This window comes from Pan troglodytes, chromosome 13 (assembly GCF_028858775.2).
Source record: "Pan troglodytes isolate AG18354 chromosome 13, NHGRI_mPanTro3-v2.0_pri, whole genome shotgun sequence".
Classification (NCBI taxonomy): domain Eukaryota; kingdom Metazoa; phylum Chordata; class Mammalia; order Primates; family Hominidae; genus Pan; species Pan troglodytes.
Genome location: NC_072411.2, coordinates 53585722 through 53612901, shown reverse-complemented (window position 1 = coordinate 53612901; position 27180 = coordinate 53585722). Strand labels below are relative to the sequence as shown.

Sequence of the window (27180 nt, the reverse complement as noted above, 5' to 3'; positions counted from 1 at the left end):
TCTGGAGACCAAAACTGTGGAACTAGTGATCGAATTCTTAATCATCCTTTTAAAAATACTTATTAAACACACCATGTGCCAGGCATTGTGCTAAGCACTAAAGATACCGTGGTGAATAAAGAAGAAGAAAGAACATGACATAGGCTGGGTGCGGTGGCTTACACCTGTAATCTCAGCACTTTGGGGAGGCTGAGGTGGGTGGATCACAAGGTCCAGAGTTTCAAGATCAGCCTGACCAACATGGTGAAACCCTGTCTTTACTAAAAACACAAAAATTAGCCTGGCATGGTGGCATGTGCCTGTAATCCCAGCTACTCAGGAGGCTGAGGCAGGAGAATCGTTTGAACCTAGGAGGCAGAGGTTGCAGTGAGCCGAGATTGCCACTGCACTCCAGCCTGGGTGGCAGAGTGAGACTCCGTCTCAAAAGCAAACAAAAAACATGACAGCTCCTGACTTTAGGGAGTTCACATTGATAACCGAGACCTAGATGTTCATTAAAGAATAAAAATGGAATGGCTGAGAGTGATCCATGGTGCTATGAAGAGAGATCGAGAAAGTTCTTCTGAGAGGGCACTGATTTTACAGAGATACGAAGGAAGAATAGAAGTTGGGTTGGTTAGGAGGACATGGGGCATTCCTTCAGCGTGACCAACATGTGCAAAGAGGGCTGATGAGACTACGAATTGAAAGACAGGCTGTGTGATCAGGACACACAGGGCCAATGGAAGTACAGATGACACGAGGCTGGAAGAATAGGTGGGGACTGGTGCCAGACCATTCATCCCTTCTAGTCTGTGTCAGAGATTTTGATGTTTATCCTGTGACCGATGGGAAGCCATAGGAGTTTATTCTGTGACCGATGGGAAGCCATAGGATGGGGGAATGTTGTGACATCGGATTTGAATTCTGAATTTTGAAAAGATCATTCTGGCTGCTGTGTAGAGAACTTACTAGAAAGCCCATTATTGTTGCTTAAAGTCTGCATTGATAATGGTATGATGATAACCTAAATATTATTCAGAAGTCTTCCATGCAGTCCCTCAAATGGAGAGCTGCTTCTGCATCACTTTGCCTTTTAGAATGCACATGGGCACTACCACACAGACCCTTGCCACAGAAAACCAAGCAAAATGAAGTGCCATTGTGCATTTGAGGAATTATGTTTGTCAGGCTAGTGCTCTGTTTTAATTATTGTTTGTGGAAGATAAAATAAAAGAGGCCTGGCGTAGTGGCTCATGCCTGTAATCCCAGCATTTTGGGAGGCCAGGGTGGGTGGATCACCTGAGGTCAGAGGTTTGAGACCAGCCTGGCTAGCATGGTGAAACTCCGTCTCTACTAAAAAAAATACAAAAATTAGACAGGCATCATGGCACGTGCCTGTAGTCTCAACTACTCGGGAGGCTGAGGCAGGAGAATTGCTTGAACTCGGAAAGGGGAGTTTGCAGTGAGCTGAGATCGTGCCATTGCACTCCAGCCTGGGTGACAGAATGAGACTCTGTCTCAAAAAAAAAAAAAAAAAAATATATCTATATATATATATATGTATTTATGTTATATATATTTTATGTTGTATATATAATATATACATACACAACATAAAAACTGTCCTTGTTTTACCACACACATACACAACAAAACACAAACCCTGCTTCTACCTGTGTTTTCTTTTTCAGGCCCTCTACAAGGCTGACTTGGAGTGGTTGCGTGGCATTGGCTGGATGCCCCAAGGGTCTCCTGAAGTGTTGAGAGTCAAAAACGCCCAGAATATCTTTTGTGACAGTGTCTATCGGACGCCTGTGGTGAACCTTAAGTACACAAGCATTGTTGACACACCTGAAGTGGTCCTTGCTAAATCAAATGCTGAAAATATTAGTATTGTGAGTTAGTTTTTCTCTATTAAAATTGAATTAATGCCATAAATAGATGAGAAAGAATAAACCTGGTCATCTATTTTAGAATAATAAAAACATTATTAATAACAAAAATTTTATTAAGTAATACAGTATTGTCTTGGTTTGCTTATTAATTTTAAGCAAAAACTCTAATAAAAGGGAATAATACAGATTTTATATCAAATTTGAGTAACTTATGTGAAAAGATTCCAGAAATCTTTGCCCTAACATGAAAGGGTTTTGGATCAAATCCAAAAGAAAATTTAAAAGTTGCATACTGGGACTAGCAACATGAAAATTGTGAAGTAATTTTATTATTTTTGTTTCTTTCCACAGCCAAAGTACAGAGAGGTTTGGGACAAGGATAAAACTTCAATACACATAATGCCAGATACTCCAGAAATTAATCTCGCTAGAGCAAATGCTCTTAATGTGAGCAATGTAAGTACTACAACAGACTCTCTTTTTGTTTGGAAAGTTACCCAGTCAGGGCTATACTATGAGCATGGAAGGGAGGGAAGATGGACTCGGTCCCTGACTTCCCGCAACAGGGGAAGACTCCTTGTGGTCACCCCTTGACTAGGAGTGAGGCAAGGAGGAGATCCCTGGTGATTCACTGGGCAAGGACAGTTACTGGTGAGTCAATATCTCCACAACAAAAGTCTCTTTAGTTGTCCTTTTTGAATAAGGGGACAAAGAAGGTGAAAGACGAATGAAAAGATGCACAAACAAAAAAAGAGAATTAACGATAGACTCGGATAAACTCAAAATAATTATGAGAAGTCTTTGTAAAAATATATGAATTAATTTTAAAACATGGACCTCTGGGGGTTTTCTAGAAAATCATAAATGACCAAAATTGACCCAAGGAGAAAAAAACCAAAAAACATACAGCAAGAAATTAAGAGGTTTCTTAATTAAGAAATTAAGGAGAACATTTAAACACTTTTCTTCCTACTTTCAAGTGTCAGGGTCCCCTTGATTATTTCAAAACTTCAATAAATAAATAAATTACCAGGAGCCTAGTAAAAGAAGGAAATCCATTGCAATTACCAAAACTTTTCAAAGATAGTGTCACAAATTAAAAACTATAGACCAGCTGGGCATGGTGGCTCATGCCTATAATCCCAGTACTTTGGGAGGTCAAGGCCAGAGGATTGCTTGAGCCCAGGAGTTCAAGACTAGTCTGGGCAACATAGGGAGACCCCATCTCTGCAAGAAAATAAAAAATAAATAAATTAGTTGGGCAAAGTGAGGTGCACCTGCGGTCCAAGTTACTTGGGAGGCTCAGGTGGGAGGATCACTTGAGCCCAGGAGGAAGAGGCTGCAGTGAGCCATAATCATGCCACTGCAGTCCAGCCTGGGTGACAGGGCAAGACCCTGTCTCAAATAAATAAATAAATAAATAAATAAATAAATAAAATTTAAACTGTAGACCAATAATGGTGGGAATCTTAAATATTAATAAATCAAATTCAGCATAACATTAAAATGATAAGATATAATCAACTGGGGTTCATGCAGGAATGCCAAGAGGGCCCCATAGTCAGAGACCTAATAGTGCCATAGAACAAGAAGAAAAGGCTCATTTTATTAGATTTACATGGCATCTGACAAAATCCAATACCCATTCTTATTTTTTAAAAATAAAATCTTAGTTAAGAAAGAATAAATGAATATTTTCTCAACATGACTGAAAAATAAATCTCAAATCAAAGGCCAATTCATCCTCAGTGACCAAACTTCTCATTCATATCAGGATTAAAATGAGGGTGCCCCTAATATCATCATTATTTAACATTTGCTGGAAGTATTGGCTAAGTGAGTGAGATTCTCATTGATGCTAATATAATTACTCAAGAGTAAGAACATGCCTGGCGCGATGGCTCACGCCTGTAATCCCAGCACTTTGGGAGGCCAAGGCAGGCGCATCACGAGGTCAGGAGATCGAGACCATCCTGCCTAACACGGTGAAACCCTGTCTCTACTAAAAATACAAAAAATTAGCTGGGTGTGGTGGTGGGTGCCTGTAGTCCCAGCTACTCAGGAGACTGAGGCAGGAGAATGGCGTGAAACCCAGGAGGCGGAGCTAGCAGTAAGCCGAGATCACGCCACTGTACTCCAGCGTGGGCGACAGAGCGAGACTCTGTCTTAAAAAACAAACAAACAAACAAAAAAGAGTAAGAACAGAAGATAAATATTGGAAAGAAAGAGGCCAAATTATCATTATTTGCAGAAGAAGTCATTTTAAGTCTTAAAAAAGAGAATCAACTGAGGAAAAAAAAACCTATTTGTGAGTACAAGATAATCCAGTTACGTGGCTGGCTACACAATTCAAGAAAGTTCAAGGAAGATACCATTTTCATGGATCGCAGAAATTATTTGTGTGTAGAATAGTATGACCTCAGAAGAAGAAGGATACTACCTTAGTGCAATTTGCCAAGGCTTGAAACTTTGCATGCTTTCAAAAGAATAATATGTCTTTGTGAGAGAAGGAGGCTGCCCGCAAAGATTCCTCACCATGTGCCAAACAGCTCTATAAGTTCTAGTATAATGAGCCACTTGGGGACTAATGTTTTCCAATGTTTAAGAAGAAAATATAATTTTAGGGCGCTGATGTATTTTCTCTTTTGGACCAGATATCAATATCATGGTGCAGCGCATTCTTGTCAAGAGGCTGAATCAAGGGGTAGTCAGTTCTTCACTGCAGTATAGACGCCTCTTCCCACTCAATCCATAGGCATCTGTGGCAGGAGAATTCTGGAAAGTCACATATGCTCTCTTTTGCATGATAAATTTCTCAGCTGAAAACACCAGAACCTTACCATTGATATTATATGAACAAGACTAATATTCAAAATTATGCTAAAAGTAAAATTATTAACTTTATTAAGATATTAATGAGAATGACTTCCATTTTGGAAGAAATCAAACACCCCATTTGAATGCTAACCAAACTGTACAGCATTTTCTTTACAAGTGTATCACCATTACTGTAATCTTGATTAAACCCACAATTTAAAACTGCTGCCGTTATTTAGAAAGCACAACTTTAGCAGAATATTTGTATGTGATTTTATGGGTAACAAAGCAAATTCATGTTAAAATGACTCATGTAATCTTCATGCTCACTACATTGAGTAAGATATTGTTATTTTGTTTTTATCAGATGGTAAATTGAGACTTTTAAAAGTTAAGAAATTTTCCCATGTTCTCAAAGTTAGTAGCTGAAAACATTGGGTCTCAGGCCCCAGGCTTTTTTTTTTTTTTTTTAGTTAAAAATATATACATATTTGGCTGGGCATGGTGGCTCATGCCTGTAATCCCAGCACTTTGGGAGGCTGAGGAGGGTGGATCACTTGAGGCCAGAAGTTCGAGACCAGCCTGGCCAACGTGGTGAATGAAACCCCATCTCTACTAAAAATACAAAAAATAGCCAGGCATAGTGGTGGCTCATCTGTAATCCCAGCTACTTGGGTGGCTGAGGCACAAGAATCGTTTGAACCTAGGAGGCAGAGGTTGCGGCGAGCTGAGATCGTGCCACTTCACTCCAGCTTGGGTGACAGAGCGAGACTCTGTCAAAAAAAAAAAAAAGTATATGTATATATATACTTATATATATATATTTTATATATATATACTTATATATATATATTTTATATATATACTTATATATATATTTTATATATATATACTTATATATATATATTTTATATATATATACTTATATATATATTTTATATATATACTTATATATATATTTTATATATATACTTATATATATATTTTATATATATACTTATATATATATTTTATATATATACTTATATATATATTTTTTATATATACTTATATATATATTTTATATATATACTTATATATATATTTTATATATATACTTATATATATATTTTATATATATACTTATATATATATTTTATATATATACTTATATATATACTTATATATATATTTTATATATATAAATATTCAATATATATAAATATTCAATATATATAAATATTCAATCTCATAAAAAGCATTACATAAGAAATAGTGTGAAAATGTGCATAATAAAATAGAATGAAAACAAAAAGTAAAAAGATAACATAATACACGTTTGCATTAACTATTTTGTAGTTTAATTAATTAATTACTTTATTTATTTATTTTTTGAGAGGGAATCTTGCTCTGTCACCCAGGCTGGAGTACAGTGGCGCGATCTCAGCTTGCTGAAACTTCTGCCTCCCGGGTTCAAGCGATGCTCCTGCCTCAGCATCTCTAGTAGCTGGGATTACAGGTGTGTGCCACCACACCCAGCTAATTTGTGTATTTTTAATAGAGACAAGGCTTCACCATGTTGGCCAGGCTGGTCTCAAACTCCTGACCTCAAGTGATCCACCTGCCTCGGCCTCCCAAAGTGCTGGGATTATAGGTGTAAGCCACTGCACCTAGCCCTTCTTGTACATTTTAATATGGAGAATATTTTTTCTTCTGTACAGAAAACAAGTCAGTTGTCAAAATAGGCCTACTCAAAATTTATACAAAAGCTTGATTGAAAATTCATATAAAACCTGTCCATGCTTACAAGGATAAAATTTGAGCACTCATTTTTCAGACATGCAAAAGCTACAAAACTGTCACTAATTAAAATCCACTTCTTTCTGTGCTGTAGAAGATCCCCTACTGATAGGTATGATTTGTGAATTATATGTTTAAATTACTATTATTTCTGAGTCTCTCTGTTATTTGTTAATACACAATGTATCCATTAAAATATGAACATATATTTACATACATTTTTAAAATACTTGTAAATCAGTCACTACTTTAGTTAACTTCTCTTTAAAACCAAAAAAATAGCTGTGACATCCAATCATGCTTCAGCGGAAGATCTAACATTACCAAATGATATGGATCATTAATCATATAAGATCAAAAAAGCCATATTGAAAAAAACCCACAAATGTAACAAGTTTACAATTCTGAAGGTTACAAAACTGAATTGAATTAGAGATAAATAAATTGAATTATTGCATTAAAGAAATTCAATAACCCATTAATGTCTAAAGTTATCTCAATGTTACCAATACACCAACACAAGAAAACAAAGCCAAACCCTTTTTATGAACGAGATTATAAAGCATGAGCAACTACTTCAAGGCTATCATTCAAATTTAAAATTTATTGTACATTTGAAAATAACTGAAAGAATATTATTGGAGCACTTTGGGAGGCCGAGGCAGGTGGATCACCTGAGGGTCAGGAGTTTGAGACCAGCCTGACCAACATGGAGAAACCCCATCTCTACTAAAAATACAAAATCAGCTGGGCCTGGTGGCGCATGCCTGTAATCCCAGCTACTTGGGAGGCTGAGGAAGGAGAATGGCTTGAACCTGGGAGGCAGAGTTTGGGGTGAGCCGAGATGGTACCATTGCCCTCCAGCCTGGGCAACAAGAGCGAAACTCCATCTCAAAAAAAAGAAAAAGAGTATAATTGGAATGTTTATGACACAGACATGATAAATGCTTGAGGTGGTGGATACCCAGTTATCCTGATGTGACTATTACCCATTGTATGCCTATATTAAAATATCTCATGCATCCTATAAATATGTATATACCTACTATGTACCCATAAAAATAAAATATAAAACATTAAAAATAATAAAAACAAAAGAAAGGAGATTGTCAAGCCCAGACCTTTGGACTCCAGACACCATTACATGTTCCAGGACAATGGTGCATAGAATGATTCTCACCTATTCTCTTCTTTAACTGCTCTCAAGTCCTTGGGCTTCAAAACTGTGCCCCTGTGGTATTAATTCCACCTGAGCCATTGAAGGTATTGGCAAATTTGAATCTAGGATGATACCTTATTTTTCTCCTTTTCAGAAACTTTACCGTGAGGGCTGGGATGAAATGAAGGCGGGCTGTGATGTCCGGCTGGATGCCATCCCCATCCAGGCTGCCAAGGCCTCCAGGGAGATTGCCAGTGACGTGAGTGGCCTTTTTTAACTTCTCAGTTTTTTTTTTTCAGCCGATGCCCTAGGTGCATCAAGAGGACATGCTGTGACCCATCTGCTTTATTTTTGCATCTCCAGTATAAATATAAGCTTGACCATGAGAAGCAGAAGGGACACTACGTGGGCACCCTCACAGCCAGGGATGACAACAAGATCCGCTGGGCCCTCATAGCTGACAAGCTCCAGAATGAACGAGAGTACCGGCTGGACTGGGCCAAATGGAAGGCCAAGATCCAGAGCCCTGTGGACATGCTTTCCATCCTGCACTCTAAAAATTCCCAGGCTCTGGTCAGTGACATGGATTACCGCAATTACCTGCACCAGTGGACCTGCATGCCCGACCAGAACGATGTGATTCAGGCCAAGAAGGCCTACGAACTGCAGAGCGATGTGAGTGGGCTGCATTTGGGGTTGAACTCTTTTCTCAGTTTGCCATGACTTCCAGAGAGTTTATGACACTAAACCCTTCTGTCATCATTTTACAACTTCATATCACCAAGAATTTAATATTAGTGAGACCTTATAATATGGTATCAAAATCACCAAATCCAAGAAGGACCTGGACTTTATATCAAGAAAGAAATGGTAGTATGAATACAGGTCTTAATTGTATCAGATTAAAGAAAACTGTGAAAATATTCTTTCTATAGAATTTAGATAGCAATAGAGGCTTATATCCAGTAAAATATTGGCAGCCCATGGACAGGATGTAGGCACAGACATGCTTTTTTAATTGATACAGTGTTTAGAAATTTTGAATTAAGTTGCCAAGATTTTAAAATCCAAAAATTTTTGTGTACAAATGTCGGATTTCCCATTTCTCTTGGAAATTCAGAGGACACAGCTCTGAATTATCCCTTAGTAACAATAACCAGAATGGAATCAAGGATAACCCCCTTTAAATAAAAATATATGCTGTAGTTTGTCACACTGCCTGGCTGCCTAATTAATTTTCTTACATTACCTGCGTGGCTGCTTGAGTATGTCCTCCTTGGCTTATATAGCATTTACATTGTATTTCTTCATGAGACCAATGGATAGGCTAACTAGGACCACATGACCAGGGTTGCTGAACTCATTCTGGCCCTGTTTTCACAGAATGTTTACAAGGCTGACTTGGAATGGTTGCGTGGAATTGGGTGGATGCCAAATGACTCCGTGTCCGTCAATCATGCCAAACATGCCGCGGACATCTTCAGTGAGGTATTCCAAGATTTTACCCTGACATTCAGTACATTTCCCAAGAAAGTGACAAAATGCACAAGCTAAAATATAGTCATCTAATATCAGCAATCTTAACCATTTCAATTGCTGTGATTTAAACTGAGCATATATATTTTTCAAAATGTACTGTCCCTATCACATTATGGGACCACATCCAGAATATAATATCCAGCACACTCACTGATGCTTGGCATTGTATAAATGGAAAAATCTTTTTGTCAGCAATAGCAATATACTTGGGAAAAGTTTGTTTTGTTGGAAAAATGTGCATTACAGTACACATAATGATACATTATATAACTTTGAGAGCTAAGCAAACTTCCTACTTTAAAATCTGTGGGAGGCATAAGAAGCTGATGCATTTGTTTAAAAAATAAAATGCTAAAAAGAAAGCCAAATTCCCAAGAAGACGCTATTCAAATACGGCACTGTATGTTTCTAGTAGAGAAGGACTCTAAATTTAGTGTATCTTCTCAGTTCACACACGTCTAGGAATTACAACTATCTAAAAGATGCTTTCTTTCCCATAGAAAAAATATCGCACAAAAATAGAAACTCTCAACTTTACGCCTGTGGATGACAGAGTTGATTATGTGACAGCGAAACAAAGTGGCGAGATCCTCGATGATGTAAGTATATGGCTGTTTTAAAATCTCACAGTGATGCAGATATCACTTCCAAAGCTTTTCCATCTACTTACACTCAGAATGCAATCATCTGAAATACAGATTTTAATCATTGAAATGATGGATGCTAACAATTGCTTGGACAACATGATGTTTTCTTAACAAGTAACTTGCCCCCTTGCCTCTCATTTTTTTTTTTTTTTTTTTTAGATTAAATACCGGAAAGACTGGAATGCCACCAAATCAAAGTACACCCTCACAGAAACCCCCCTGCTGCACACTGCCCAGGAGGCTGCTAGGATACTGGACCAGGTATGGGTTTCACCCACATGCCTGATGTTTGTGTACGAGTGGAGGGCCTTAATGGAACTGTAGGATAATTATGCACACAACTTACCCCTCCCTTCTGACTCCTCATTTTAACCCTTTATGGTGGCTCTGTCTTTCAGTATCTCTACAAGGAAGGCTGGGAGAGACAAAAAGCCACAGGTTACATTTTGCCTCCAGATGCTGTGCCATTTGTTCATGCCCATCACTGCAATGACGTTCAGAGTGAGGTAATATATCCTGATGGGAGTGCATTTTGCAAAAGTGGGACGTTGCTCCCAGGGATTCCAGTTATGCCGAAGGCAGAGATAGCACCTTCCAGGTGTTCAGTTTCAGTGTGGCAGACCTGGCCAGGCTTGGTGATGGTTGGGAGTACCTGCTCCCTTTTCGGTCTTTCTTCCATGGGCTTTGAGCTTTCTTCTTTCTTCACCCGCCCACCACCCCCCTTGGCTTTTTTAAAAGCAATTGTTCAAATTCTTTACTTTTTCTTATATTCTCTGCCCTCCCTAAAATCTTTAGGCCTTTGAATAAAAATATTGCCAGAATCAGAGAACAAGTATATATTTTTTCTCTATTTTTATTTTTTAAATTTTATTTTTATCATTTTTAGGGCTATCTCAGCAGAATATTTTTCTATTTTTAAATGGGTGTTTCTTCATATGGATTTATTTCAATGCTTTTTATTATTTGCTCTCAGAGTTGGGGGTGTCAAACAAAAAGCTGGGGGGCTGAATTTGCTGATATCCCTTAGTAGATGATCAAGCCCCCTCTGCCTTGTGTGCTTGTCAAAACTGATGGAATTTATATTCCTCTTCTCGCCAGCTGAAATACAAAGCTGAACATGTGAAGCAAAAAGGTCATTATGTTGGTGTCCCGACGATGAGAGATGATCCTAAGCTGGTTTGGTTTGAGCATGCAGGCCAGATTCAGAATGAGAGACTATACAAAGAGGACTATCACAAAACAAAGGCCAAAATCAATATACCTGCTGATATGGTGTCAGTCTTGGCCGCCAAGCAGGGGCAGACCCTTGTCAGTGATATTGATTATCGTAATTACTTGCACCAATGGATGTGTCATCCTGACCAGAACGATGTTATTCAGGCAAGAAAGGCCTATGACCTACAGAGTGATGTAAGTGATTTTTGTTTCTTCATTATCTAGAAACGCATGGTACACTCTGAGAATGATGAGCAACATCCCAGATCCACAAGTGCTTGAAATTTGAGGCCATAGATATTTAATTTGTTCCCAAAGGGAATTGAGGCTGGATATGAAGTAAAGAAAGATCAGGAGCAGTGATGGATTGATTGGTTTGCCTACTGACTGCATTTCTGAGTAACTTTCAATCAAAATTTTTTTTTAAAAATCTGCTGCTTTTGTACCATTTTGGCCATCAGCAACTCCTCACTCACATTCACATAGAAAAGTATCAGCTGATGGAAAATAATAATTGGCTTGGGTGGGAATTGAGAATGAGTTGAGGTTTTGACAATATTAGATGATAGCACAGTTAAAGACCTAAGCATGCCCTATTCCTGCTTTGCCAAGCATCTCATTCCTCACGGCATTTATGAAGTTGTTCGCAAAGCAAAAGAGAAACAAAATACTGATTAAGCTGCATGAGGGCCCAGTATGCCTCATGCAGAGCTTTGGTAAAGCTAGGATAGAGAATAAGACATAACCTACCTCCCACTGAAGCCTGAATCAAGATCTCTACCTGCCACCAGCCTTCTGTATGTGCAGAACAGTAACTTGATGCATCAACTTAGTTGCTTAGGTGCCCAGAGAAGCTAATGCTCCCTGGGTCTTCTCATCATTAACAAAAGTGAACCTGGAAGTCAAAGACTGCTGCAGCATAGATGTTGAACTTGAACATCCGACCTCACTGGTTGCTGCAGCAAAATAGCTGTTGTGGAACTTAAATCAGAATAGCAACTCTTCTTATTTTCATGTCGAGTAGGCTGGGAGAATCTAGGTTCTTGAAGGCGTAAGGGCAAGAATAGGTTTGGCTGGGACCCAGGGGATGCCTCCCCCTACCCAATACGTGAATATTTACTTGTGTAGTTTCCCTCATTGAGTCTAAATGCCCCACATACTTCTACGTGACTAAATGTATCAAATCCATCTAAAAGTACAACCTCCTTGGTAAGCCTTTTCTTATGACGATAGCAGAAAATAACAGCCCCTTCCCCTCAACTCCAATAGCATTTGAGCACTTGATCTAACAGCACTTCTTGCTTTATAAATGACTTATCTCAACTCCTAGACTCCTTCTTTATACTTATTCATCAAAACACCAAGCATAGTGCCTCATGCACAGTAACAGCCTCAAGAAATATTGCTCAGGTGAAATCACAATTGAATGAATGAGACAACTACTAGAGAGAAATCCTTTAAAAGCTTCTGAAAAAATTGTAACCTGCCCTCTGTAAGCCTGTGTCTCAGTCATTTATTCCTCCATTATATCTCTCTTCCTGCTCTCAGAATGTCTACAGAGCTGACCTGGAGTGGCTCCGAGGCATTGGCTGGATCCCACTTGATTCTGTGGACCATGTAAGGGTTACTAAGAACCAGGAAATGATGAGTCAGGTACGCAAAGCCTATTCTCCTTCTAACCTATGCCTGTCCTCCTACCTGCCATGTTGGGGTAGATAACCTGTGGTGGTAGACCTGTCTTAATTGTCTCCGTTTCTTTACAGATCAAATATAAGAAAAATGCCCTTGAAAACTATCCTAACTTTACAAGTGTGGTGGATCCTCCAGAGATTGTTTTAGCCAAGATTAATTCTGTCAATCAAAGTGATGTAAGTTTGCTTTGTGCATGCTGAAGTGCACAGACTGGGGAGTAAATTGTCTATCATTGGGTAGATTAGCTTAACTTTAGATAATTGCTTGTAAAAAAATTGGGAGGTGGTAAATTCTAAGATCATCTTTGGGGGGTATGTCTTAAAAGTCACTAGCAGGTGGCGAATTGTATTCACTTTTAGATATCTATATTCCTATCCAAATTATTCTATTGTTTTAGCTAAAATGGACTAAAATTCAACCAGTTGGTTAGTTTTAATCTTTAAACGTGGACTGATTATGTTTCTAGGTAATCTTATAAAAATTTAATATTCATTTATAGTAATAAAAGATTTGGTTTTCTCTCCTTAGGTAAAATATAAAGAAACATTTAATAAAGCAAAGGGCAAATATACGTTTTCACCAGATACACCACATATCTCCCACTCCAAAGACATGGGAAAACTCTACAGTACCGTAAGTTCTCTTTTATGTAATAACCACTCAATTTCTAATTTGAAGCTCTTGTTGCATTCATATTCTTGGCTGATTTTGTCAACTGCTGAACTTATAAGCCAATCTATTATTTATTTTCCCATTGCACTTAGTCTTGTGTATTAGAAGTACCATGTTATTCAAGGCAAATAGCGTTTATTCAGCTGGTGCTTTTGAGCTCCTGTGATGTGCCGGGCTCTTTAGGAGGCAATGAGGGGCTAAAGCTCAATGAGACAAGCCTTCAGGAGATCATGCAAGTGAGGGGAACAGACTTAAATTGATAGAATAATAATCTAACAAGTGCTCTGGGGGCACATAGCATTGAGCACCTACCAATAGAGAAAACGGAGGTAAGGTTGGTCCCTCTTTAGTAATCACGCATCAGCATCTCTAGCCAACAAGAGGAGAACTTGCCCTCCAAAATTTCATTCAGCGAATTTAAAGGAGACCAATAGTGTACATGTGTGCACCCAATGGGAAAGAATATTTGCCACTTCTCTCCCTGTGTGCAAATTTGTTGTCACTTTTACTAGGACTGCAAAAATAGTCAACTCTTATAAAATGCCTAGAGTTGGCTGGGCATGGTGGCTCACGCCTATAATCCCAGCACTTTGGGAGGGCGAGGTTGGTAGATCACCTGAGGTCAGGAGTTAGACCAGCTTGGCCAACACGGTGAAACCCCGTCTCTACTAAAAATACAAAAATTAGCCAGGCATAGTGGTGCATGCGTGTAATCCCAGCTACTCTGGAGGCTGAGACAGGAGAATCTCTTGAACCCAGGAGGCAGAGTTTGCAGTGAGCTGAGATCACAGCACTGCACTCCAGCCTGGGTGACGGAGCGAGATTCCGTCTCAAAAAACATAAAAATAAAATAAAATAAAATAAAATTAAATTAAAAAATAAAATGCCTCGAGTCTGTAAGTTTAATTTGCAATAAACCAAATAACTGCCCTATTCTAGGTAGATGCACTAACGGCTATAGATAAAGATTTCAGCCTTGCCTTGAACATACATGTTTCACCTTAATTAGACCAATTGTTTTAGCGGTATCTGAAAGAAGTTGAAAGAAAACTTTTGTTGCCATGTATTTCTTTCTTCTAGATACTGTATAAAGGGGCGTGGGAGGGCACCAAGGCCTATGGCTACACCCTGGATGAGCGCTACATTCCCATCGTTGGAGCCAAGCATGCTGATCTGGTGAACAGTGAGGTCAGTATGACCTTTTCCTCTCCTAAGTTTGAGAGTCTTTACTGGGGATCAAGGGGCTGGTTAGGAAACTCCAGCGATTCTCAATGTTGAACCCACTTTACAGCTTAAATACAAAGAGACATATGAGAAGCAGAAAGGTCACTACCTGGCTGGAAAAGTGATCGGTGAATTCCCTGGTGTGGTTCACTGTCTGGATTTCCAAAAGATGAGGAGTGCGGTAAGTAAATGTCCACTTTAACACGGGATTTATGCCCCATAAGTGTGCTGTCATGTCTGCCTGTTTATAACTTGCCCTTTGGTTCAGGTTAGCTGGGAAATGGAGTAGCGTAGGGTCCTTCCTGAGATTTTCCTCACTCCTCCGAGTCAGCCTGTGGACTCTTGGTAGCTGTGTGCTTCCTCCCTGCCACTTTCTCCCCGACTATTTAACACTGTGACTGCTTTGTGTTCAGAAAAGGAAAAAGCATCAAGGTCACTATTTACCCTGTGTTATAAAAGGATGGAAAACTTCAGGCCAGGTGAAATGGCTCACACCTGTAATCCCAGCACTTTGGGAGGCCAAGGCAGGCAGATCACCAGAGGTCAGGAGTTCGAGACTGGCCTGGCCAACATGGTGAAACCTCATCTCTACTAAAAATACAAAAATTAGCTGGGCGTGGTGGTGCATGCCTGTAATTCTAGTTACTCAGGATGCTGAGGCATGAGAATTGTTTGAACCCAGGAGGCAGAGGTTGCAGTGAGTGGAGATCACACCATTGCAATCCAGTCTGGGCAACAGAGTAGGACACCATCTCAAAAAAAAAAAAAAAAAAAAAAAAAAAAGGGAAATTTCAAAAGAAGAAGAATATATTAAAGTATACAAACTATATATATATAAAGTATAAAGAATATAATAAAGTATATATTAACCTTAGTTTATTCTAGAGATACTGATCTATATGGGAAATAAGGATCTAAAAGACATTGATCTGAATAATTTACATTTAAACCCCTTTCTTATTTTTGTCTTTAAAACATATTAGTTGAACTACAGAAAACATTATGAGGATACCAAAGCAAATGTTCATATCCCCAATGACATGATGAATCACGTGCTGGCTAAAAGGTGCCAGTACATCCTCAGTGACCTGGAGTATCGACACTATTTCCACCAGTGGACGTCTCTTCTGGAAGAACCCAATGTTATACGCGTCCGAAACGCCCAGGAGATCTTGAGTGATGTATGATGTCCCTTCTGCAGCTTGACTCAGCTACAGCTTCCATGACTGTGTCTTGGCTACCCCCCAACCCTGGCTGCCATGCTCCCGTTGTCCCTGTATTCATAAATCTTGCTGCTTCTCAAAACAAAGTGGCATGCGTAACCACTTTTTGGTATAAGAATCCACCCTAAGCCATAGGACACATATGTTAAATATTTAATTGGTTTCACAATAGACTCAGACATTGATATTGCTCTCAAGCTTCTTTAGGCTTGGGAATTAAAGACCTTCCAGCTGGTGAGAGGCCTACCCTACGTCTTCTAAGCAATAAGCACAGCCAGCGGCTGATAGGAAATTATCAAATGCTCAATTGTAAATTCAGAATACCTTCCACATTTCATTGTTCTCTCTTTCTTGCAGAATGTGTATAAAGATGACCTGAATTGGTTGAAAGGCATTGGTTGCTACGTTTGGGATACACCCCAAATCCTCCATGCCAAGAAAGCATACGACCTTCAGAGTCAGGTGAGCCACCTTCCTAGAAGGACTGGCTCTCCATGGGTCATCAGAATCCATGGTGGTGTCAGTGGGCTGATGGGCAGGCAAAGAAAGCTGCTGTAACAGTGTAGGCTCTAACTGACCAAAGCCCCTCCTCTCCCAATCAAAGCTCTTCTAGTGTCCTGCTCTGGGGCTGGATCTTCCCAGTCTGAGTCTCTCCTTTGGTTTAAGGCAGTGCACATTTATAATAAAAGTTTATCTGGGAGGTGTTTCTTAGTGAACTACTCTCAAGCATCTGTACCTTAGTTGATCAGGTTAACTTGCAGAGAGTAGGAGGTAGAAGCATCCTTTGATTACAGGTAGATAAGTTTTGGAGGAAAAAAATCAGTATCTGGAAAACTTTTCAGCACGTGGTTCAGCTCTGATAGGGCAGTTGTAATAGAATGTTAAAAGTGAGGGGCATGTATACATATGTAACTAACCTGCACATTGTGCACATGTACCCTAAAACTTAAAGTATAATAAAAAAAAAAAAAGAGTTCAAAACCAAAAAAAAAAAAAAAAAAAGTGAGGGGCTGCTGTCAGGGATGGAGAATAGGCACGGAAAAGGCAACAAAATGGCCAAAATCTCAACCCCAGTCTCAGTCAAGAGAAACTATTCATTCTGGCAGCCATACAAAGTCTGCAAGACTCTAGAATGACAGCCTGTTTGTTAGGATTAAAGCAGAAATCCAGAAATAAAGGCACATGTAAGTTGGCACAAGCAGCTACAGCTGATGACAGACCTGTATGTTACCATTTTTGATGACTTTTGTTTTTCTTCACAGCTACAATATACAGCAGCAGGTAAAGAAAATCTACAAAACTATAATCTGGTCACAGACACGCCCCTCTATGTGACTGCTGTTCAGAGTGGCATTAATGCCAGTGAGGTGCGTCTTCCTATACTCCTCTTCCAGGGACAAACTATTTCTTGTCTTTATGTATTTTCTAACAACAGAGGTGAATAACCTATTGTTGCTTGTCTACAGGTGAAATATAAAGAAAATTATCATCAGATTAAGGACAAATACACAACAGTTCTAGAAACAGTGGATTATGACAGAACCAGAAACCTGAAGAATCTTTACAGCAGTGTGAGTTGAGTTTTTTTTCCCCCTTATATATGAGCCACCTTTCCCCCTTCCGGGACAGTAAGAGAATAAATGGGATGGACACTCTTTCCCTAAAGGCTTTTCTATGGTTTTTTCCTGGACCTTCAATCCTACTTTACCTCATAAAATTCTAGTAGGTACAATTAAATAAGCCCCACCTTAAAGAGGAGTCCTGGGAGTTAGTAGGGAGTGTGTGAGAAGGACAGACACAGAAGGAAAACCTGCTACTCAGAAGCTAACCAGATGCATTTTCCCATATTCACAAGAAGGTCTTTAATTCCTGCAGAACCTGTACAAGGAGGCCTGGGATAGAGTGAAAGCCACCAGCTACATCCTGCCTTCCAGCACCTTGTCCCTGACACACGCCAAGAACCAGAAGCATCTGGCCAGCCATGTAAGTAAAGCAAAAACATGACAGCTTTCCCACCCTCCCTCCCCTCCCCTGCTCTCCACTCCAAGAATCTTTCAGGCTGATTCATACGTTGTCCAGAAGTACCCCTAGCACTCCCGTGGGCATGTCCAGGAAATAATTCCAAATGCTCAGTCATTAGAGTCTATGTGCTCACTGCCTCTCTCTCTCTGCTGCCTGGAGAGAATCACAAGCACTTGCAAGGAGGACAGGATGTGACCTTTCAGGCTGCCTGTCTGCACATGATAATCTCTGCCAGAGTCAGAAGTAAGGATGGGCTGAAGACATAATACACCTTACAGAAATAGACTTTTTCAATAGAATTACATGGATGTAGGGCAAAAATAAACCAGTGAATATGATAACCGGTTATTATACCATCCCCAGTTAATATAAATTATTTTATAGCAATGAAATAGAAAACATTTAAAAATTGTTTAATTCTCCTTTTTTAGGTAGAACTTTTCTTAGATATAAACATAATTGTAAAACAAACAAACCCTAAATCTCATGTGCTGTTTAAATATAGTAGAAGATCGTACATCCTCTAACTCTTTATGCCTTTAAATCTTATGACCTCTAACCATTAATGTTCTTAAGTAAAACCTTTTTGCGTGTGTGTGTTTTGTTTTGGTTTATTATACTTTAAGTTCTGGGGTACACGTGCAGAACGTGGAGGTTTATTACATAGGTATACATATGCCATGGTGGTTTGCTGCACCCATCAACCCATCATCTACATTAGGTATTTCTCCTAATGCTATCCCTCCCCTAGCCCCCTACTCCCTGAGAGGACCCGGTGTGTGATATTCCCCTCCCTGTGTCCATGTATTCTCACTGTTGAACCCCCACTTATGAGTGAGAACATGCAGTGTTTGGTTTTCTGTTCTTGTGTTAGTTTGCTGAGAATGATGGTTTCAAGCTTCATCCATGTCCCTGCAAAGGACATGAACTCATCTTTTTTATGGCTGCATAGTATTCCATGGTGTATATATGCCATATTTTCTTTATCCAGTCTATCATTGATGGGCATTTGGGTTGGTTCCAAGACTTTGCTATGGTGAAGAGTTCTGCAATAAACATACGTGTGCATGTGTCTTTATAGTAGAATGATTTATAATCCATTGGGTATATACCCAGTAATGGGATTGCTGGGTCAAATGGTATTTCTAGTTCTAGATCCTTGAGGAATCACCACACTGTCTTCCACAATGGTTGAACTAGTTTACACCCCCACCAACAGTGTAAAAGTCTTCCTATTTCTTTACATCCTCTCCAGCATCTGTTGTTTCCTGACTTTGTAATGATCACCATTCTAACTGGCATGAGATGGTATCTCATTGTGGTTTTGATTTGCATTTCTCTAATGACCAGTGATGATGAGCATTTTTTCATATATTTGTTGGCCGCATAAATGTCTTCTTTTGAGAAGTGTCTGTTCATATCCTTCGCCTGCTTTTTGATGGGGTTGTTTGTTTTTTTCTTGTAAATTTGTTTAAGTTCTTTGTAGATTCTGGATAGTAGCCCATTGTCAGATGGATAGATTGCAGAAATTTTTTCCCATTCTGTAGGTTGCCTTTTCACTCTGATGGTAGTTTCTTTTGCTGTGCAGAAGTTCTTTAGTTTAATTAGATTCCAATGGCCTTTGTTGCCATTGCTTTTGGTGTTTTAGTCATGAAGTGTTTGCCCATGCCTATGTCCTGAAAGGTATTGCCTAGGTTTTCTTCTGGGGTTTTTATGGTTTTAGGTCTTATGTGTACATTTTTAGTCCATCTTGAGTTAATTTTTGTATGAGGTGTAAGGAAGGGATCCAGTTTCAGCTTTCTGCATATGGCTAGCCAGTTTTCCCAGCACCATTCATTAAATAGGGAGTCTTCTCCCCATCGCTTGTTTTTGTCAGATTTGTCAAAGATCAGATGATTGTAGATATGTGGTGTTGTTTCTGAGGCCTCTGTTCTGTTCCATTGGTCTATATATCTGTTTTGGTAAAAGTACCATGGTGTTTTTATTACTTTAGCCTTGTAGTATAGTTTGAAGTCAGATAGCATAATGCCTCCAGCTTTAATTTTTTCCAATTCTGTGAAAAAAGTCAATGGTAGCTTGATGGGGATAGCATTGAATCTATAGATTACCTTGGGCAGTATGGCTATTTTCACGATATTGAGTCTTCCTATCCATGAGCATAGAATGTTTTTCCATTTGTTCATGTCCTCTCTTAGTTCCTTGAGCAGTGGTTTGTAGTTCTCCTTGAAGAGGTCCTTCAGATCCCTTATAAGTTGGATTCCTAGGTATTTTATTATCTTTGTAGCAGTTGTGAATGGGAGTTCACTCATGATTTGGCTCTCTGTTTGTTACTGGTATATAGGAATGCTTGTGATTTTTGCACATTGATTTTGTATTCTGAGACTTTGCTGAAGTTGCTTATCAGCTTAAGGAGATTTTGGGCTGAGACGATTGGGTTTTCTAAATATATAATCAGGTCATCTGCAAACAGAGACAATTTGACTTCCTCTTTTCCTAATTGAATACCGTTTATTTCTTTCTCTTGCCTCATTGCCCTGGCCAGAACTTCCAATACTATGTTGAATAGGAGTGGTGAGAGAGGGCATCCCTGTCTTGTGCCAGTTTTCAAAGGGAATGCTTCCAGCTTTTGCCCATTCGGTGTGATATTGGCTGTGGGTTTGTTATAAGTAGCTCTTACTATTTTGAGATACATTCCATCAATACCTAGTTTATTGAGAGTTTTTAGCATGAAGAGCTGTTGAATTTTGTCGAATGCCTTTTCTGTATCTATTGAGATAATCATGTGGTTTTTGTCCTTGGTTCTGTTTATGTGATAGATTACATTTATTGATTTGCATATGTTGAACCGGGCTTGCATCCCAGCGATGAAGCTGACTTGATCAAGGTAGATAAGCTTTTTGATGTGCTGCTGGATTTGGTTTGCCAACATTTTATTGAGGATTTTCACGTTGATGTTCATCAGGGATATTGGTCTAAAATTCTCTTTTTTGGTTGTGTCTCTGCCCGGCTTTGGTATCAGGATGATGCCGGCCTCATAAAATGAGTTAGGGAGGAGTCCCTCTTTTTCTGTTGTTTGGAATAGTTTCAGAAGGAATGGTACCAGTTCCTCCTTGTACCTCTGGTAGAATTCAGGTGTGAATCTGTCTGGTCCTGGGCTTTTTTTGGTTGGGAGGCTATTAATTACTGCCTCAATTTCAGAACTTGTTATTGGCCTATTCAGGAATTCGACTTCTTCCTTGTTTAGTCTTGGGAGGGTGAATGTGTCGAGGAATTTATCCATTTCTTCTAGATTTTCTAGTTTATTTGCATAGAGGTGTTTATAGTATTCTCTGATGGTAGTTTGTATTTCTGTGGGAACGGTGGTGATATCCCCTTTATCATTTTTTATTGCGTCTATTTGATTCTTCTTTCTTTTCTTCTTTATTAGTCTTGCTAGCAGTCTATCTATTTTGTTGATCTTTTCAAAAAGCTCCTGGATTCATTGATTTTTTTGAAGGGTTTTTTGTGTCTCAATCTCCTTCAGTTCTGCTCTGATCTTAATTATTTCTTGTCTTCTTCTAGCTTTTGAATTTGTTTGCTCTTGCTTCTCTAGTTCTTTTAATTGTGATGTTAGGGTGTCAATTTTAGATCTTTCCTGCTTTCTCTTGTGGGCATCTAGTGCTATAAATTTCCCTCTACACACTGCTTTAAATGTGTCCCAGAGATTCTGAGTTCAAGTCCTGATATCCTTGTTAATTTTCTGTCTGGTTGATCTGTCTAGTGTCGACAGTGAGGTGTTAAAGTCTCCCGCTATTATTGTGTTGCAGTCTAAGTCTCTTTGTAGGTCTCCAAGAACTTGTTTTATGAATATGCGTGCTCCTGTGTTGGGTGCGTATATATTTAGGATAGTTAGCTCTTCTTGTTTCATTGATCCCTTTCCCATTGTGTAATGCCCTTCTTTGTCTCTTTTGATCTTTGTTGGTTTAAAGTCTGTGTAAAACCTTTTATTGTAAAATTCCCTGTAAGCTTTATTGTAATTCTTAGCCCAGTTCTCCTTCAGAAAAATTAGAGACTTTATCTCTTAATCAGGAACATTTTATGTAACACTTTAAATCAGCATTTCTCAAACATGTTTTGACCATGACTCACAGTGGGAAATTTATTTTTTATTTCAAGTTCACATACACAGACACATACCCCTGAAGTTTACCTGAGTTTCTTCTGGCACAAATGTCTCACAGAAGAATAGTGACTGCTAGACTAGAGACAGTGCACTCTGATAATTTCCATTCTGTTCTACTCATTTAAATGCTAGTGACTCAGTAAATTGATTTCACTACTCTACTGGGCTTACAGATGCACAGCTTAGAAATAAACTTCATTAGACAGTCTATGGAATTATTTAATTTTTACCTGGAGGAAAAAGTAACATATATGATTTTACCCAGACCCACCTCTATTTGGAAGATTGCAAAAAGGAGCAAACTTTTCATTTTGGAAGAAAAGTACTATAGATAAGATTTTAAAAGCTCAAAAGAGGCTTTTTCCTTGAGTCATGAACAAAATTATAGAGGCAAGATTCTTGGCAAATTGGTTTTGGAGCAAGGTAAAACATAGATAAATTAATCCTTTAAAAGAAGTATTCTGACCTTATTTTAGGAAAAAGTTTTGTGTGTGTGTGTGTATGTGTTTTTTTTTTTTTTTTAACGGTGCCTTTAAATGCCATCATCTTTGAAGCTGAGAAATAGATTAGATGTAAGAAGCTGATTTTCTGTTTTGGAAAAATCTAGTGGAAATTTTGGTTGGCCTCCAGTCAGTGAAGAGCATTGCTGGAATTCTGACACAAATATATACTCCCATCTCTCTTTTGTTACAGAGGTGCAAATCGCTGAGTTTTGGAAGAACTGTTATTTTATTATTGTGTGCTATGAGATTGGATCTTAGTCTCTGTCTTAACCTGGTTTATATAATCATGGAACACTAATTAACGGGCAACATGGCTTAAGAACTAATTGTTATCCCACAGAAGTTGATTGCACTGTATTTTTGAAAGCCTTGTAGAAACTGAAATCCAAGGATTGTGTTTTCTTAGCAGCAGACTTTTCAGTTATTAAAAACAAAGATATTCCTAAGCACAGTTTTAATCTCGCACTCCTTTTAGTAAGAAAAACAAAGCCATTACCACAAGAGAATATTTTTAAATTACATAATCTTTAAAATGAATTGCTTGTAGTAGCAGTAAAAGTACTAGTATTGTTATAGGAATTTTGAAAACAGCAACTAAAATTTCATAGCGCTCTGTGGTTTAAAAGTACTTTTGATATAGTCTGATTTAAGCCACACGATAACCCCATGGCAGGCGCTACTGCTGTATCTCTCTGTACAGGTGGGGAAATGAGTTCAGAGAAGTGTTGTCCCTAACGCTGGGTGGATCTCAGAGTCGGGTTTTTCCCATTAAGTCTTATGCTGTTTTAATAATATAAATCCATTACTCTCTAAAACTGTTTCTTCCTTTCTACTTATTCTCTATAGATCAAATATCGGGAAGAATATGAAAAGTTCAAAGCTCTTTATACGTTACCAAGAAGTGTTGACGATGATCCGAACACAGCACGGTGCCTCCGAGTTGGCAAGCTTAACATCGATGTAAGTACGGTCATGCGCCCCTTAATGACTAGGATACATTCTGAGAAATGTGCCGCTCGTTATGTGATTTCATTGTTGTGCTAACATCATAGAGTGCACTTCCACATACCTAGATGGGATAGCCTATTGCTCCTAGACTACAAACCTGTACAGCATGTTACTGTACTGAATACTGTAGGCAATGGTAACACAATGGCAAGTATTTGTGTATCTAAACATAGAAAAGGTACAGTAAAAACTCAGCATTATAATCTTTTGACTGAAACATTGTTATGCAACACATGAGGGTAACTCCAAAGACCTTACTTCAAATTTAAGTCAAGTAAAATAGCCATGTATTATTAATAGGAACATTTCTTTTCTTTTCTTTTTAAGACAGGTCTCACTCTGTTGCCCTGGCTGGAGGGCAGTGGTGCAATCACAGCTCACTGCAAGCCTCTACCTCTTGGGCTCCGGGAATCATCCCACCTCAGCCTGCTGAGTAACTGGGCCTACAGGCATGCACCACCACACCCAGCTAAGGTTTTTTTTTGTAGCGATTGGAATCTCGCTGTGTTGCCCACTCTGGTCTCAAACTCCTGGGCTCAAGCGATTCTCCTGCCTCAGTCTCCCACAGTGCTGGGATTACAGGTGTGAGTTATCATGCCCAGCCTGAACATTTTCTATTTACCAATGCATATGACACTGACTGTGCACATGTAAAGAAGCTACACATTATTTCAGCTATAATGCTTTATTTTTTTAAAGTTTCCCTTGGTGTTAATCTATAGAAAATGTCAGAAAATACCAGTCACTGCCCTGCCCCCAACTGTTTGCTGTGAGTTGGTTAGCCTGACTTCTCATGTATGGCCATGATGCCTTGGCACAATTTCCTGTATAACTGGCATGTGATTTTAACTTCACAGCGCCTGTACAGATCAGTTTATGAAAAGAACAAGATGAAAATCCACATCGTGCCCGACATGGTAGAGATGGTTACTGCCAAGGATTCTCAGAAGAAAGTCAGTGAGATTGATTACCGCCTGCGCCTCCACGAATGGATTTGCCACCCCGACTTGCAAGTCAATGATCACGTCAGGAAAGTCACAGATCAGATCAGCGATGTAAGCCTGTGACTTAAGAAGTACCCCTCCACGGCCCCGCCCCACGACCCCACCCAGAAGAGCAGCAAACTCACCCATTTCTTTACCTTAGCCTTTTTCCACTATCTCTTCCCTATATGTCCATTTGTCCGACTTGACTTCAGAGCTGTCTCTGGAAGCAGGGCTCTGTGTACACATGTTTCTGTGGCTCCCCTGAGCCTCTTTGCATAATGCCTTTGCTCCTCATTCCACAAAGCCTTCTGAGTCTAGAATGTACCTCTGTTTTTAGTGTTAAAGTTATTATGGTCAATTTTTTTTTTCTGATCCTCTCTATCAAAACCCTCTAGATTGTATACAAGGATGACCTCAACTGGCTGAAAGGCATTGGTTGCTACGTCTGGGACACTCCTGAAATCCTCCATGCCAAGCATGCTTATGATCTACGTGATGATGTGAGTTTGCCTTGTTTTGTTCTTTAGTATATTTCCATTTCTCCATAGTCTAGAGTTAAGAGGAGGTTATGTAAAATAGGGACATTGTCACAGGCCAGCTCTGGGGGGTGGCTGAGCTGGAGAAAGTTGCTAGGAGCAGAGCAACCATCTCTCAGGAAGGCGTATGGCATTCTTATTAAACTGCATTCCAGGTGTGCCATCGTCCTCTGGTGGAGAAGGGACCAGCATCTTCTCTTTCTATGTTTTAGGCTATTTTGGATATATTAACAAGCACTTAATTGTCATTTTAGGAAAGTGTCATTTGTTAGTGTTTGCAATGTTATAGACAAGCTCTATTTGTAAAGAGAGGATTTTCCACGCAAATTAAATACTGTAATGAGGATGTCAGTAAGAAAGCTTAAACTTTCCTAGAAGAGTAGTTATCAAGTGTCCTAGAAGACTCTAGAAGCCCCATATAAGTGTTGGTTACACTGTTATAAAATTCAAATGCATCTCGGTCTGTTGAGTAGTGCTGATGAATATAAATCTCATGAGTTAAAAGCAACCAAACCGTCTGTGAAAACCAGCAGTTTCAAGCATAAGGAATGGTCCAACATGGGCTTGTTTTCTTCCTCTCGGCAGATCAAGTATAAAGCTCACATGTTGAAAACAAGGAATGACTACAAGCTTGTCACAGATACACCAGTCTACGTGCAGGCTGTCAAAAGTGGGAAACAGCTAAGTGACGTAAGTGATCTCTGGGGAAGTTAAGTGGACAGTAATAAAGCAGGGCCACCACTCAAGCAGAGGTGGCAAGAACCATAGACTGGGCAGTGCCAAGTCTTTTCTAACTGGGAAACCAGAGTTGGTGCGTTTGAAAGCACTGAAGATGCTGCTGGCTATTGTTTCCTGAAACCTGATGCATTCAAGCAGTTTGCTGGGGCGGAGTTGTAGGTGATCCGAGTCTATGAAGTAACTTTGTGCCTTAGCACTTCCAGCGTGTTTTTTGTGCCCTGTGTCATAGCAAGTTTATTTCTATCTAGGCCATTTAATAAATTAGAACCAGCTATGGTAGAATAAGAAGGAAGCAGGCTCTGGAGTTAGAGTTGTGGAGTGCAGTCTCACCTCTACCACACATTATCTATAAGGCTTATGAAAAGCACTTAATCCATCTGAGCCTCCCATTCTGCTGCATAAAATGGGGACGTAAGGAAGCACCCACTATGACGCCTGACACAAAGCAGGCAGGGCAGGCACAAAGCTGCTCTTTCTTTATTAACTCCACAGGTTGGTAAGTCAATATCGGATCCCGCCAGTGAGTGCAAACATTGAGACCTATTATTTTGGAACTTCTAGTGGTAAAATGCTCACCCTTCCTCTTCTTGTGCCTGGGCCATCTCTTCTGTTTCTCAGTGTGAGTGTCCACACGCTGGCTCTGATCCTGTTGGACAAGCCACAGTAATGTGTCAGATGAGTTCTCCAGGCAAAGGGAAGCAGGCTACTGTTATTTTTTTTAAAGAGGGACCTGGGTTCCCATTCTCTTTGCTTCTAACAATGCTTCTTTCTGCACCAGGCTGTCTACCACTATGACTATGTGCACAGTGTCAGAGGCAAAGTGGCTCCAACTACCAAAACCGTGGATCTGGACCGGGCCCTTCATGCATACAAGCTCCAGAGTTCGGTGAGCAGTGAGAACTTGAGAGTGCCCAGCAGAAATCCGTTCCATCAGCCTCTGTGGAAGCAAGCTGAGCTTGCTTCCTCTTGACCTGACCTTGTATAAATGCTGTTCTATTCACATGAGGTGAAAAAACAAAAACACAGAGCATAATCTATCTTTCCTCCTAGCTGCCAGGATCCCCCTATGGAGCAATCAAACCAACATAATGGGCATGTTTTAGCAATATTTACAAGTTACAAAGAAGAAAGCCAATATACATTCTCTGCTTTCAAAAAGCTGAAAATCAAGATAACAGAGACAAGGCCTTTAACCTCAATAAAAGATGAACTAGAAATTGTTGCTGGAATTCAGAAGAGAAAGAACCTGGATCCCACATGCATATTTAACCTACCTATTCTATGTTACCCAATGGTGCTGATTTGGTCTCAACTTTTCATGTTATTTCCCATCTTGTGTATTAAAAATAAGTTTTGGCCAGGTGCGGTGGTTCATGCCTGT

At 39.4% G+C, this 27180-nt stretch overlaps 1 protein-coding gene across 21 annotated transcripts in view; it reads left to right on the top strand.

Moving 5' to 3' along the window:
- Positions 1 to 27180, top strand: part of NEB (nebulin) — a 244262-nt gene that overhangs the window by 151227 nt on the left and 65855 nt on the right. For all 21 annotated transcript variants that reach the window (XM_054679823.2, XM_054679822.2, XM_063791165.1 and 18 more), the window contains 24 exons: positions 1674 to 1877; positions 2229 to 2333; positions 7787 to 7891; positions 7996 to 8307; positions 9016 to 9120; positions 9672 to 9770; positions 9978 to 10079; positions 10217 to 10324; positions 10917 to 11228; positions 12582 to 12686; positions 12797 to 12901; positions 13254 to 13358; positions 14478 to 14585; positions 14689 to 14802; positions 15605 to 15802; positions 16202 to 16306; positions 17107 to 17211; positions 17311 to 17415; positions 17720 to 17827; positions 23378 to 23491; positions 24397 to 24594; positions 24921 to 25025; positions 25647 to 25751; positions 26578 to 26685. In XM_054679823.2, the coding sequence (XP_054535798.1) occupies positions 1674 to 1877; positions 2229 to 2333; positions 7787 to 7891; positions 7996 to 8307; positions 9016 to 9120; positions 9672 to 9770; positions 9978 to 10079; positions 10217 to 10324; positions 10917 to 11228; positions 12582 to 12686; positions 12797 to 12901; positions 13254 to 13358; positions 14478 to 14585; positions 14689 to 14802; positions 15605 to 15802; positions 16202 to 16306; positions 17107 to 17211; positions 17311 to 17415; positions 17720 to 17827; positions 23378 to 23491; positions 24397 to 24594; positions 24921 to 25025; positions 25647 to 25751; positions 26578 to 26685 (3240 nt within the window). The remainder of the gene's footprint in view (positions 1 to 1673; positions 1878 to 2228; positions 2334 to 7786; positions 7892 to 7995; positions 8308 to 9015; positions 9121 to 9671; positions 9771 to 9977; positions 10080 to 10216; positions 10325 to 10916; positions 11229 to 12581; positions 12687 to 12796; positions 12902 to 13253; positions 13359 to 14477; positions 14586 to 14688; positions 14803 to 15604; positions 15803 to 16201; positions 16307 to 17106; positions 17212 to 17310; positions 17416 to 17719; positions 17828 to 23377; positions 23492 to 24396; positions 24595 to 24920; positions 25026 to 25646; positions 25752 to 26577; positions 26686 to 27180) is intronic.